General features: G+C 41.4%; 5 protein-coding genes across 5 annotated transcripts; 3 read left to right on the top strand and 2 right to left on the bottom strand.

Moving 5' to 3' along the window:
* Window positions 1-386: 386 nt before the first annotated feature.
* SS1G_09939 (predicted protein) lies at window positions 387-687 on the top strand (the record flags this gene model as incomplete). The annotated part of the gene is made up of 2 exons (XM_001589255.1): window positions 387-530; window positions 643-687. 2 exons carry the CDS (start codon window positions 387-389, stop codon window positions 685-687), a joined length of 189 nt encoding a protein of 62 aa, XP_001589305.1.
* Window positions 688-1,775: 1,088 nt separating this feature from the next.
* On the top strand, window positions 1,776-2,165 carry SS1G_09938 (predicted protein; the record flags this gene model as incomplete). The annotated part of the gene is made up of 2 exons (XM_001589254.1): window positions 1,776-1,899; window positions 2,071-2,165. 2 exons carry the CDS (start codon window positions 1,776-1,778, stop codon window positions 2,163-2,165), a joined length of 219 nt encoding a protein of 72 aa, XP_001589304.1.
* Window positions 2,166-7,543: 5,378 nt separating this feature from the next.
* On the bottom strand, window positions 7,544-7,978 carry SS1G_09937 (predicted protein; the record flags this gene model as incomplete). The annotated part of the gene is made up of 3 exons (XM_001589253.1): window positions 7,544-7,630; window positions 7,765-7,831; window positions 7,890-7,978. The coding sequence occupies 3 exons, from the start codon at window positions 7,976-7,978 to the stop codon at window positions 7,544-7,546; spliced, it is 243 nt and encodes an 80-aa protein (XP_001589303.1).
* A 739-nt stretch (window positions 7,979-8,717) lies between these two features.
* SS1G_09936 (predicted protein) lies at window positions 8,718-10,271 on the bottom strand (the record flags this gene model as incomplete). Its single annotated transcript, XM_001589252.1, has 4 exons — window positions 8,718-8,775; window positions 9,101-9,140; window positions 9,442-9,709; window positions 10,251-10,271. The coding sequence occupies 4 exons, from the start codon at window positions 10,269-10,271 to the stop codon at window positions 8,718-8,720; spliced, it is 387 nt and encodes a 128-aa protein (XP_001589302.1).
* Window positions 10,272-13,094: 2,823 nt separating this feature from the next.
* On the top strand, window positions 13,095-13,742 carry SS1G_09935 (predicted protein; the record flags this gene model as incomplete). Its single annotated transcript, XM_001589251.1, has 3 exons — window positions 13,095-13,288; window positions 13,510-13,534; window positions 13,716-13,742. The coding sequence occupies 3 exons, from the start codon at window positions 13,095-13,097 to the stop codon at window positions 13,740-13,742; spliced, it is 246 nt and encodes an 81-aa protein (XP_001589301.1).
* Window positions 13,743-14,255: the final 513 nt, after the last annotated feature.

Genomic DNA, 14,255 nt, shown 5'->3' with positions numbered 1-14,255 from the left:
GATCAATATTTAAGTAAAGTATTTCATGTAAATACTTTTTGCTTTTTTAAGGGGAATCGTCTATGTGATTTGCTTCGGAGGGGCCGACTATTGATGACAATGAGATTTCCCTTGCCTCCATGCGCTATACTTACCGTTCACACTTATGAGCGTCTATGTTGAAAACTTCGTCAAATTCCTGGAATGCGGTACGGTTAGGGTTTGGACTGGTTTGAAACACAACTTTGAAATTTTGAAGGACGATATTAGAGTTCCTGTAAGAAAGATGCTGGGATACTTAGGTCCTGGATGAGTGCTTGAAACAAGCGTTGAAGACGAAGTCCTAAAGTAGGGAAGATCGCGGGGAATTTGGAGAGGTAACTTATGAACTTCGAGAGAAACAAATCATGAGGAAATGCAAGCTAGAGTGGATTTCTAGGAGCACAAAGAAAGTGAAGCCCAGTAATAGGGAACGGGCACCTGCAGGTGGTCAAATTTCAGGGGTGAAGTTGCATACGCGAGGAAGATCTAAAAGCATGTGGTGGAAGAAGGTAAGATGATGCATGTAAGACCTATCATTTTTGGTATTCAAGGAAATTGTATTGATCGGGATGTGCTTGATATTATTACGGAAGTTGAGGTTGTCATGCTGATAGTTGATAGATAGTGAGGAAGTCTAAGCAGTTGAAGAAAACGGAAGATTCTTGAAATTGGGTGCCACCCAGTACGGCGGTAGATATGACGGCTAGATGCTGGCCTGGAGGATTCATTACGGAGACGTTGTTGAATAGCTGGTTGTGTCATTATCCACAGTTGATCGGAGATAGAAAGCCATATCAACGCAAATGATTCGAAAATTTAACGCCTGCTTTCTTACTCAGAGTGGTCAATCAGTCACCGAGCTGACAACGCTGGCTGACAGCTAACAACCTAAGCCAGTAAGCTAGATTTTGGTAAATATCATCAATCAATCAGCAAGATCAGATCCTAGCTGACAGCTAGCTGATCAATTGGAACAATCGGTCTTCTTCAAAAAGAGAATGCTTTTGGAATATGAAAACCTAAGAATTGAGACATTTTCCCGAAAAAAATCGTTTAAAAAAGTGAATTAAGAATATCATTTTCATACTTTCTTTTCTACTTCCTTTCATTTTCGCCTTTACCCTTTCCCCTTTCCCCTTTCCAATCATTTTCCTTTTACACTTTTCTCTTTCGTTTATCTTTTTCCCTACTCCTCTCTCTATCCTCTTTCCCTTCCCATCCCCTTCCTAACCCTTCAACATAACTCTATTGTCTCTATAGATTCCACCTTTCCTATAGATTCCATTCTTTCTATAAATCTAATTTTCCATAAAAATCACACTTTTATTCTTTTACCCTTTAAAAAAAAAGTATATCTTATTTTTTAATGAATTTATATTGGGTTTCTTGAGACCAGAAAGAGCATCAGATTGAATTGATTGATTCTCTAGCTAAGCAGTTAAGCTGCGAGTATATATTCAAAAAATGAAGGAATAAGGTTAGGTATTCAGCCTTCGGAATTAAAGTGCTTTGAAATCAAAATATTGAAAGCAAACAAACAGTATATCAAAAAGGAAAGAATGAATTAAAAGTTGAGTTTTGTTTGCTCCTTATATGCATCATACAATATATATGCATATGCTGCCAAGATCCCAGGAGGTCAACAATAATGGTATATTTTCAATCAGTCAGCTAGAAATGATAAATTCGCTGATCGCTGACTGACTGATTGATCGACCACTCTGTTCTTACTTGCCAAACCATTAAACTTCACCATGCTGCTCCAACAGGACGCCATTATAAACGAATACCGCATCATTAAAATTGGTATCCGTAATAAAGCATTTGTACAACCTCAAACCTCTAGGAATCAAGTATGGAATGTGATATCAGTAAAGGGTGAGCAGCACAAGAAATCAGTCTGTTTCGCATGAAAAAAATGTATTCAACAATAAGTTTGTTCTTAGATACTGTAGAAAAAGGTAACCTGCACTCACCACTGCCCCTAGGTATGGTCATTACAAGATAATTGGCATCGAGCATCATTGATAAGAACTTCTCAGTCCACAGAAAAAGCATCGATGCAACATGCGCACAATCTTCGTCCAGATGAGCAACTCAGGGGGAAGGAGCGAATTGCCTCACTTGGTCACCCAACGAAGTGATAGCATTCCTAGCTTCTGCACTTATATAATTTGTCTTCAGACTCCATACATTGCCACTGATCACGACTTTCAAAGCATTTTGCATTAGAGTTTTGCCCCTCCCCGGAGATGTGGATTAGCCGGCCCGTCATGCCGGTGAACTCGACGTTTTGTCTTCAATACACTAATACATGTTATATCTATTTGTAGCTGGTTCCTGACTTTGGAATGGACCCTTATGGGATATTTATGTCCCGGAAAAACCTACATTCTCAAACATATCTTTTGAAAAGCAGTTCTCATGGACCTTTTCACCTTCATATCGTGTAATTTTAGATGACGTTCAAGTCAAACCATTACGTCATTCCAAAATTATGCAGATCCACCTACCCTAATAAACAATCACTTATTAGAATAACTGACCAACTTGGTAATCGTGCCAGAACAATACTAACAGCAACACATACAAACGAAAATCAAAGGATTGCTCATTACCATCTTTCCCGCTAGATTGCCGTTATCCAGATCAAAATGCTCCACTCGCAGCTCATTACCACACTCAGCACGCAACCCAACAAAAGTACAAGTGCCGTTCCTGCAATCAGAAGATCATAGACCCAAAAAACGAAAGAGATTTTCATGCAAGCGGTGACGACCGCACATCACCGACACCCTACGATGAGCAAAGCGCCCCATCTCCTTGAAGATCCTGCCCCATAATACGGTAAAAGTTTCCGGGGTCCCCAACACCAGCACCCGGCACTCGAAAATCTAATGGTCATGATATAATCCCACTTGTGAATGAATATCGTCTACTGGATCATCTTGATAATGTGCTCGCATGATCAAAAGAACAACTCACTCGAGCTGAATGAGAATATATGTATAATGTGCTTAATATTGCATGGCAAGTAATATTTGACGCCGAACTTCTCGACGATTAACCACATGGGCATGCCACGAGGAAAGAAGGAAAGAAGGAAAATAAATCCATGAGCGCTCCTGCCTCAAATATTTCATTGTGTGATTCACAGTGAATTTTCCGACTTCGCCCGACTTCGGGTTAATCACTCACGGCGCTTTCAATGTTAGGCAACAAGAAAAATAGAAAAAAGATAAAAAGCTGAAGGGGAAAATGGTATTTTAGATGCCCGTATGTAAAGTCATTCGCAGATGATCCCTTCTACTCTCGTCACCTCGTGACAGATGACCACACTCTCGGGAAGAGAATATCTGACCACATGACTATCGATTTTCAGATATATGTCCAACTCCGCGGAAAGACTTCGGTAATTGGAAGTCTAATACACGTGAGCAAATATCCTTCATTTGCTCGTACTCGCACTTTCAGTTGGGGGTCCTGATCAACGTCTACACTTTGCACGCTCTTCTGCTTCTCTCCTCCTCCCCGCCTCGCTTGCCACTCTGTGTCCTCCAAATCCCACATTCCCTCTCCTACCTTAACCACGGCCGAAATGCGAGTCATAAGCGCAAATCCGTCTTCTCTCTCCCATCCATGCGCCACCGGAATAGCCTCGGGAATCCCATGACATGATCACTGTGATGAACTTCCACCCACAAGTCTGCAGCTCGTCCCAATAGCCCACCAGTCTCCAACACTCCAGCATGACTACAAGCCTTTCTAGCATAAATCAGCGCCCTGAAGTTGGAACAGCGGGGTGCTGTGCTTGGTGGCCCTGACATTAGTGTGTTGTTTTATGGGTTCTATGGGGTTTATGATGTTTTATATCTGAAGAATTTTTTTCTACGATCTTGGCGCACTGGAAAAGCTGGAATGGGAAATCTGAGATACAGTATTTTGGAGATTTGAGGATAAGCGAGGCGAAGGTTACGGTATGGGTTTTTTCATTATGTTACGGGATGGAAGTAGAAATAGTATGTCCGTCCGGTGGACGGGTGGGAAATGGGTGTTTTGACGTGACATGTGAGAAAGGTCCATGTGGCGTATTTTCCTTCCGCATAGCAACTTGTTTTGCACATTCCTCCGCGCTTGCTCTCGGTCTGAGGTCGCTACGGGCTTTGCTTGCCTTTTGAAGGGCCGTTTTAAAAGGATTTGTTGAAATTTTGTGAAATTACTACCGTGCCACTTCCCAAAGTGGATTATCCTCCGCAAAATACAAAATGGCATAGGACTTAAAACTGTGCGAGCCTTCTTTAAGTCCCAAAAGGGTGCTTCTTCTCTTAATAAAGTGGAGATGAGGAAATGGTGACGGATAGGTCAAGCGGGCCTCGGTAATCGGTCAGATTGTGGGGTTGTTAATGCCAGGCAATAAATGTTGGAATTTTGGAAACCTTGGAGCCTGGAGGGGTATTGGCATGGAATTGTGTCAATATTGGCTCCACTTGAAGGATGCTGGTACATATTGTGTTGGGTTGGAGATGATGCATTTTGTTCATGATAAGCAGGAATTTATCTGGGGCCGTGACTATTTGCGGATAAATAGAGTATACAGGATAAGGACCATGGCAAAGTTCATTTGATATGGATGGGATTGTGATGGAGGGGCTGGGAGCGAGGTGAGGGGAGAATGTCCATGGTACTATAAATCGACGGGATGTTTGGCATGCGGTGAGTGCGATTTTGATTGAATGGCATATCTAAAGGCCAGTCATTTAACCATTTTCACCGTCATAAACTCTGAGAAGATTAAAGTTAGATTAGTACACAATTCTTGCGGGGACATGAACTAACTGCCCATTCAAATTAGATATTTAGAGTTGAGTAAATTAAGAGATGCGATGCTGTAATTCTTGGTGGACGGATGGGGAAATTGGATCTAGAGAGGAAGGGTCCATATCTTGCCATCTTTAATGTCTAGAGCACGTCTTCATGAGCAAATTGGCGATGATAAGAAAAAAGTTTAAAGAGAGCCTATGCATGATTCTGGGGAATCTAGCTAGAAGTGATGTAACACAGCTAATTGGAAGACCAAGATCTACGAATAGAGTTTCTGAGATGTGATAGATGGCATCCACAAGTATCGATACCAAGAACTCATATAGATAGTTGTGATATCGAGGACTCGTCACTCCTGTTGATCTTGACGAAGGAGAAAACTTTTTCCCTAGCTTAACCCGATACTTTGGTGTCTTCAAGTTGGCAAGGCTTGGAACTTAGCCTAGTTGCCTCTAAGAAGCAGTAGTGCCTGTTAGGTCTGGGGTCCCCATTAAATTTATATGAAAGTGTATCTTTGGCAAAATGGGGTATAGCCATCATTCTCACCTCCTACCCGAAATGGATAGTGAGTGGATCGGAAAGAAATTATACACAACAAGAGAATATCACCCATCTACTTTCACATGTCGGGTTTAGGATCCCAAGTATTTGATCTGGATGAATGCAAGCTGCGGCGCTGTATCGATGCTAAGACCTAGTACTCCACTAGCAAAAAAGCTTATCGCATCGCCCTGAAAAGATATGGAGAATTAATTTGCGGTTTTCGGACAAAATGGACACATACTCGCGATAGCATCATCTTTCTCAGCTCGGAGCTGAAAGCGGTACCTAGCCGTTCATTCGATTTGCACGACCACAAACGGGACGCACAATTTGCTGGTCCGCTTGGTAGCTTGGGAGCTTGGGAGCTTGGGAGGTTCTCGTCAGCGTTAATGATATCTGTCTACAGCCAATATCAGCCGCAGAACACACATATGAATTCACAAACTAGACACGGAGAAATTAGCACAACGGAATATTCCTCTTCCCAACCGACTCATTTCATTTAGCCTCACGACGTCCACGACTCTAAGGACGTAATCACCATGACCTTTTCCCCATGAAATTCAACAGAGGTGCCCCACGATAGAAAAGGCCGCAATGGATATTCTGTACGGAGTACCTCGGGATAGACCGATATTTGACGCAAAAGAACGAGGATAAAAGGACCGGGAGATGTCGGAGTCCACTTTGTTAATGTGAAAGTATGGAGTATTTGAGGATCAAGATCCACAATAAAGCCGTCCATCAGATATGCGCTGGTGGGATGATTTTACGATATCACGTGTCTCTAGATGAAAATGAAAATGTATTGTGTGCGCACACACACGCACGTGTTTGGAGAAGACAGGGAGCTCGTAAAGTTCGGTATGAGTTACGGCAGATGGGAGTCTCGGAGATGGTGGAAATGTGCGTGAACGTCCTTCAAGGCTTCAACACCTAGTCAATAACAATTTTTAGATGAGGCTGTAGGCTATTGATCCAATAGATCGACTATTTCAAGTTATTGATTGTATTCTGTAGTGCATTCGATAGATATATTTGAGCACAACCTCATGCATTGATCTTCCACTACTTATACCTGGTTTCCTTCATGTCATCATCTCGAAAGAATGTACACTAAATCCTGATTTCCCATTTCAATAATGTGACATGAATCTGTTCTGGTGGTCTTGGAGATCAGCATATCTAACTGTCGGAACTTCTCCTCCGTACGATACTACACGGCAATCTCTCATTCCCGTTCCCTCTTCGCTCTGCAGACACCCTACTCGTATCCTATCCTTCCTCTCATCTTCACGTTGATGGTCTACTCCGTAAGTTACAGTACAACCCCTAAATAGGGGGGCCGTGCCTTACTATTAAAAATCGCATTACCATTTAGAATCATCCGACAGTGCGGGTTTTCGTTTTCCCTCCACAAATTAGTCCCCTGGGGTATGACCGGCCCCGCACTCCTCAACTTTTGCCTTCCCCTTCCTGCTAGCATCGATCCTTCAAAGCGCCATTCGAGATTATTATCGTGCAATTTGCCATCTTTCACTCACCGAAATCGAACAATCCTCAAATTTGATATGATAATCATTTACTAGGATCAAAAGTCCCCTAGAAATCCGTATCCAGTAGGGTTACTCCGTGGATGCTGGATGTATTTATATTATCCCGGAGGCTCAATTAGATGACCAAACGGCCGTTCTTTTATCCATCCCCCCTTTTTACACTCCCGGATGGTATCAATATGCACTCCGTATCCGAAAAGCCGAATGAAACCCTCGAAATTAGGGTCTCTGAAATTTAATCGTAAGATTCGTATGAGAGGTAGGTTATGTTCCAACCCTTGATCTCGGACAAGCAATTACTGTTCCCCGTTGCATTGATCTCCAGTGCATTTGATGCAATACCAAGCGCCCAAATCTACTGGAAACATAATCGAGACTTGACATCTATGATTATTCGTAGAAGGATTGTTTCATGTAATCAACCGTATATCTCGGGGTCATATTTGATGATGAGTTGTCAACGTTCAGACCCTATCTAGTATCTTCCTGTGAAAGGAAGAAAGATAAGTAAAGTCACTGGACGGGAACGAGACCAAAAGAATGCCTTTACAGACCCCACAGCAAGGATCTTCATTACCCCAGTTCTCAAACCCTCAGCTCTATCATCCGTTCAACCCCCACGAAAGACCAATCTTGTGTTTTCGTGAAGGCGTCACTGAACTACTGAAAAACCCTGCAGTAAGCATCAGCTGTAACACTGTCAGAAAACCCGCCGTATCGCATCAAGGATGATAGGTTCATGGCGCACTGATTATATATGCTTACGTGTACAAAAATGGACTGCGCCTCATTTTGTTCTACCATATCGTATATTCTCACATACCCGAAAGTAGATGTCGTGCTGATAACGTCTGGCTGGCTCCGACTCACCGATCTTATGAATATTGGCACTGTACATGTAACACAGAGGTAACGATGTTCATAATCTGGAGTCGCTGGGGTACATACGGATGTGAATACGAGTCAGGCACCGAATGACCTAGCTGCCAGCTGGGCTGATGGGATTTTCGTTGGTTTTTTGTTCCCGTGTTGGTCATGTTATGTTCTTAGCAAAACACGGGAAAGATAAAGCTATTCTCAAAAGCTCGTAGGTATCGCAGAAAGGAGATAAGAGAGCAAAGTCAGAGATAACACCATCCCCATCTCAACAACAACCCGCACTCCAACCCCGAAAGAAGGTTTGCCTTCACAAACTGTGCCCCAGACTCATTTATCCCTCCAGCTTTCCGTAACGTCGGCAAAACTGAAAGTCCACCAATCGAATTTGGACACTGACAACAGATTAGCCGAGCCTATGAATTCTTTTTCCAGAAGCTTTTTCGAAGGGCTTAGTATCCGAAGGCTGAAGCGAACTTGGCAACGAGGATGAAGGATCGTCACCCGCAGAAAGACTAAAATAGAAATAAAATGAACATCACTAATTATCAGGGTAGTTCAGAACTACGGCGAGATTTCGTACTTGGATGAAAAGGACACAACTAGACTATGCAAGCAATCTTTTGAAAACATATCGAAAGCCTCATCGTCATCGTCAGCATCAATATCAATATCAATATCAGCATCATTATTATATACCAGCCCACATGTAACCTCACTGCAAGGAGTCGTTAGTACTTACTTACTGATGAAAAGGCCGAAATCTACTTGGGTTACTCCTTCGCTCGAAATTTCGGCGTTTGGAGATGGAGACCCCACCAATCCTTACTCCACACGATGTTAAATCCGCTCGTGCCGGCCATATCCGCCCAAGCTCCTAGTATCCACCCATATGGAAGTTCAAATAACCACAGATCCGCTGCGCAAAAGCATAATATCTGAAGGAGAAAAGGTGAAGCTATTCCCAGGATTAGCAAGAGGGGTGTTTCTTCCACTTATTCCATTTATCCATCCATTAATTCCCATCATGCCTTTTTCCCCAAATCCCCAAACTCCTATATCCGCAGAGAGGAAAAGATCACACATAAAGTGGATCTTATTTCCCCGAGATCATGCCTTTCACAGGCGTGGGGTCCTAGTCCCTACGTAGTAGGACGCAGTCACGACATTTCATATGTGTCTCGGGGCGTTTAGAGTAGATTCTGGAGAAAGTCCACTTTTGCTCTCCACTATTCCTGACGTTTCTGTTGCAATGCAAATTTAATTTTTGGTTGGGGATTTACTTGCTGTTGTTTATTGGCCGAAAGGGGTCCGAAGAAGGGCCTGTTGTGTCGTGAGAAGATTTTGGAAGGGGAAGGAGATTTGGTTTTATGGAAATGGTGAATCATGATGAAGGGAATGTATGGAGACGGTATGTCCGATTGGGAGTCGAAAGTCTTCAAGGGCATGATGTTTGCGAACTTGTGCAGGTACAACAGATAGGACGTTTTTTAATTATCTATCTTCTCAGGAGTTGGTACAGTAGTGCTATTTGCTTAGGGGATGGCTGATGGACTTTATTATTTTGACCCCCTCCTCCCCTGACTCCATCTCTCCTATGAGTTTCGTCGTCATGAACACTTACAGGAGAAGTGTGAGACCTCGCATCTTATTTGATAAACACGGGGTAATACCGAGCCCTCCTTATGAATCATTTTCTCGTTACGAGTCAGTTCGCGCACGGTAGTTTGAAACATGAATTTCTCTTGCACGGCTTTACCGCGAAACTGGAGATGAACGGATAGTCCTGTCATGTTGATTCGGGGCTCCCTCGCTTTCTTCCTTTTCTGAAATCTCTTCGAAGAGATTTCATATGCCAATAATCCCAAGAAGAAGCCCCAGAGGATGGCGAGCTAAACCAAGCCTTGTCAATAATGAAAACTAGACGACACTAGGGCAGACGAAGAAAAAAAAACCTGGAGTGGATCGCCACCGGCGTGTATTGCTTAACTCATCATGCTCATATTGCTTATCAGATAGTGGGGAATTCCTCCAACACTGTCACTAGCTTCCGGAGAAATTTCGTGGGTTTCGCTTGGATGCTGGAGGAGTGAGTGGATGAGTGGATACGGGACCATCTGAATCGTGGCTGGTGCTTTTACGTCCTAAAAGACGAATGATGACATGACATTGTTAGATGTTATGCACGTGTTCAGGGGACTTCGTTGATGTTCAACAACACAACACAGACACAACACAGCATCAACAGCCTCACCACACTGCATGGCCCCTGTGTCACAGGGAGGAAATACGCCAGCCATGCTATGCTTATGGAGATGAAATCTGCGGAGGCTCAGACTAACGCAAAACAGACGGTCTTGCGGGTCCCTCGAAATGCGAAACGCATTCGGCCTTCTCTGATTTGTCTTGGAACAATTTCCAAAGTCCTCATACCCCATCGCCAATCCCCATCATGGTGGCTTGTCTTGTAACTGCTGGACCCGTTCATTTGGGGGCCGGAAAAACATCCTATGTTTTTTTGTGTATTTTTTCTTCTTGCGCGACTATGCATGCGGCCAGCAGTTACAGATACGAAGAATGGGAAATTAAAGAGTTTAATGTATAGGGGATTCAGCGGACGAGGAACGAATGAATATTGAGGAAGAGAGAAAGATAGAAGTGAGGTAGGAGAGAAAAGGAGGGGAACAAAAATGAAATTGGAGAATGATAAACTGTACGTACGTACATACATACATACCCCAGGTTTCCATGCAAAGAATAAGGGATCATGATCTTCAAACCGCAGCATCCGCCTCACATCTCCTCTGTCGATCCTGAAGTAGTAAGAAAGCACGAAGCATGAAGCATGAAATACAAAAGAGAATAAAATAATAAAAATCCTTCAGGATCTTCGGTAGGTCATCCTTGGACCCCCAAAATCCCATCCCCAATTTTGGTATGGAAAAGTGAATATGTTGCCAGGTAAAAGCGGATGTACAAAAATAGGGGAGTGAGTGTAGTTTGCTGTAATTAGTATAATCTAGTCCGTAAATAACAACACTAATAATAATTAATTAAAACCATCGATTATAAAAGTTAAATAAGAATTTTAAAAAGACGACTAAGTTGTAGACATTCCAAGAATATCCAAGCCTAGGAATAGAAAATAAGACTGAGAGATCTTTATTCTTTGTAAGTATAGAAACAAAATGTTAAAATGAGTGTATACTAGTACTTGTAAATATGAACGTATTTACACCAATAAACCTCACACGTTTTAATTTCAACAGAACTTATATATCGATATAGTAAATACATACTCTATAAACATGATATAAAAAAAACACAAATATCATCTCATCTCATTCTTTCTATGCCGTTCATATATGCATTCAATCGCGACTCACAAAATGATAATTATACAAAACGAGCTTTTAAGAATTACAGAGGTAAGGGTAATAAAACCCCCACTAAAGGATTCTGATTCTCTGAACTCATCATCGTCGAAAAATATGTATCAAAGGGATTAAGTATTCCCGTGTTTCTACCGCGCTTCCTTCAGCCCTCCCTCCCCTATATTATTCTCCAGATTTCTATCTACGGAGTACAGAGTGTCACACTCAAGAATACTGGGTAGAGTATCTTGTATTAGAAAATACTAAGCTAAGGAGAAAAGAAGAAGGAAAACAAGAGTAGAGAGTTTTCCTATGATTAAATACAAACGGGGCATGCCACGTGACCCGGAGGTGTGAGGCGTCACACAGAGTAGAGTAACCCTGGAGCTGTTTGGAAAATTGGTCAGTGGTCGGGAGGTTATATATATAGATTAAAGGTTGGAGACTGGAGGGCGTGCTTGGTTATGACTTATTACATAGAGAATGAATGAATGTTAGGTAGTGTAAATTATTGTTGATATTTGAATAGAACAAATGTCAATATATATAAAATATATATTTTTAAAAATTTTCTTAGGAGAAAATTAATTTATAATTTCCAGGAAGATTTTATATCTCCCCACTCAATCCCCCTCTATTTTTTATAAAATAACTAACGAATACCTAGCTAAAACAAACACACTCATCTCATCAATGTTTAATCATATCTATCTTACTATCCACATCCATCACCCCATCCTACCAAAAAATCTGACTGTACCCAAAAAAACCCAATAATCTCCATTCCTCAACGGTATACACAGATTGGATAGATATTAATCATGCTGGCTGTATATATGATGCTTTTTTTCCTTTCAGCAGGGATATAAGGCGGAGGCGTGATGTAGTTGGAGGCTTGGTTTGGTGTGTCGATTGGGTACTGGGACTTGGATTAGGTAGGTATTTGTTTGTTTGTTTGTTTGTTTGGTACCTAGTACCTGGTACCTAGGATTTAGTTATCTTTTTGGATGGATAGGGGATTTTGAGTAGGTATGTGTATATGTATGTGTTAGAGGAGAGATATTGTTATATTATATTATGGATTTGTAAGATTGTTGAGGAGTTTGGTTTGGGATTGAATGAAATGAAATCATATAAATTCAGTGTAATATATAAGATTACAAGGAAAATTCCGGGCAGATAAGAGGTAGATATGAATAAGGTATAGTTTATTATTAAAATATCATCTCTGGGGTTTCCTTTCAGTAGTATAATATAGCCTTGAAATTTTATCTATAGAATAGGAGTATATATACACACACAAACACAATACTCATACATATATATATACCACCAACAATCTTCCCCACATCCCGCATTAACTCTCCCACCCTCCATAGCAACATCCTACCAAACACCACTCACTCCCTGTACATCTCATCACCTCATCGCCCATTACGCAGCCTGCGTATATCACCTGTGCCACAGCAAGGAAAAGAAAAAACGGAGTCAGACGAAAACCCCCGATGGATGGATGAAGCTTTTCGAAAACTATTTGTGGTGATATATACGAAAGATTACGGAGGACTGCACTTACTGCACCGGTCGATTATTACAAACTCTTCCTCTCGTCTCATCTTATCCATTGATTCCTATTCCTATTGTAATCATGCTGTAGGTAGTATTCAATAATCCCTATAATATGATTCAGCTAACAAACAAAAGCCAGCTTGTGTGAGAATTTGTTGGAGGGGAGGGGTGTGTTAAATATAGATATCTAGGTATGATGATATATATATTTTCCTTTTTTTTTTCAGGCGATAAGTTTATAAATAGGATAGATAGGCTAGTAGGATAAGCAAGCCAAATTCATACGGAGTTATATGCATTAATGGTCACCCATTGATTTACATAACAAACAAACATGTACCTGCCTGCGGAAAAACCAACCATCAGAACACAGAATGCTTCTAGTTCTCGGAAGATGGGTGTTCTAGCTTTTTGCGTGTGTGTTGCATCCGTTATGTTGATCATCCCTCACATCACATCACATAATATCAGTTCAGAGATTTTCCAAGCAGTGAACATCACCAGCAAGCAAAGCAAGCAAGTAAATATGTAAGTGCCGGTGGAGAAGGAGAATATGGAGAATTTTACTCCGTAACAAGTCGATCGATGGATGGATGATGTCTCGCCTTTTTCTCAGACCATACCATGCCATGATTCGAATGTTATGTTTGTTGATCATACCATTTTGTTTTTTTATCTTTTATGCATCAATTCTAAGTCTTACTTGCCTTAATTATTATTATTTGCCTGCCTGCCTGACTAACTAACAGACTGATACTGCGACTATGGGGCCGAGTAGGTAGTCAGTAGTTATACATTCGAGGAAGACGACATAATCTTTATTCATCTTACATGAAAAGTTGCCGGGGTGGTGGGGAGGGAGGGAGGAACATAGAAACACACGCACACACATATACAGCCTTTTTTCTTGTGTATGTGTCTCGAAAAATGGAATTTATTACTCAAATAATATTAGATTGTGGAATTTGTCTTTGAAGCTTAATAAGATTCCTTTCTGACCGAGGAGATTGAAGTTGATAGTAATGGAATAAGGAAAGGAAAGAAGGAAGGGGGGAAGGGGAAAGCCGGGGAAAAGAATGATTGCGCACGCCATATTTCATCAGAAAAGCGAACGTGGAGTTAGTTGTTTGTTGTGGCTTGAGTGTGAGAAGGGGGAGAAGAAGGAATTGGGATATGATTATTACTAGAAAACAATCATAATCATCCGCCTTGTTTTATTCCTTCCTTGATATCTATGTATTATCTTTCCTTTTTCTCTTGTTACATTTCCATTAATAAATCTTTAATTCCATGGTATTGATTTATGTTAGGTCGACCAGACAAACCATTTCATATTTCCATCTACCACCCACCCACCCACCCATCCTCCACCCACTTTCCTTCCTTCCTACGGAGATCCATTTCGTCAGACGTACATTGTATAAAGATAAGTAAGTATTACAAGATATATTATCAACAAATGATGGTTGTGTTGTATCGTATTGTAATGTAATGT

The sequence above is a fragment of the Sclerotinia sclerotiorum genome, genomic scaffold, assembly GCF_000146945.2.
Source record: "Sclerotinia sclerotiorum 1980 UF-70 scaffold_14 genomic scaffold, whole genome shotgun sequence".
NCBI lineage: Eukaryota > Fungi > Ascomycota > Leotiomycetes > Helotiales > Sclerotiniaceae > Sclerotinia > Sclerotinia sclerotiorum.
This window is presented reverse-complemented; position numbering and strand designations above follow the sequence as displayed.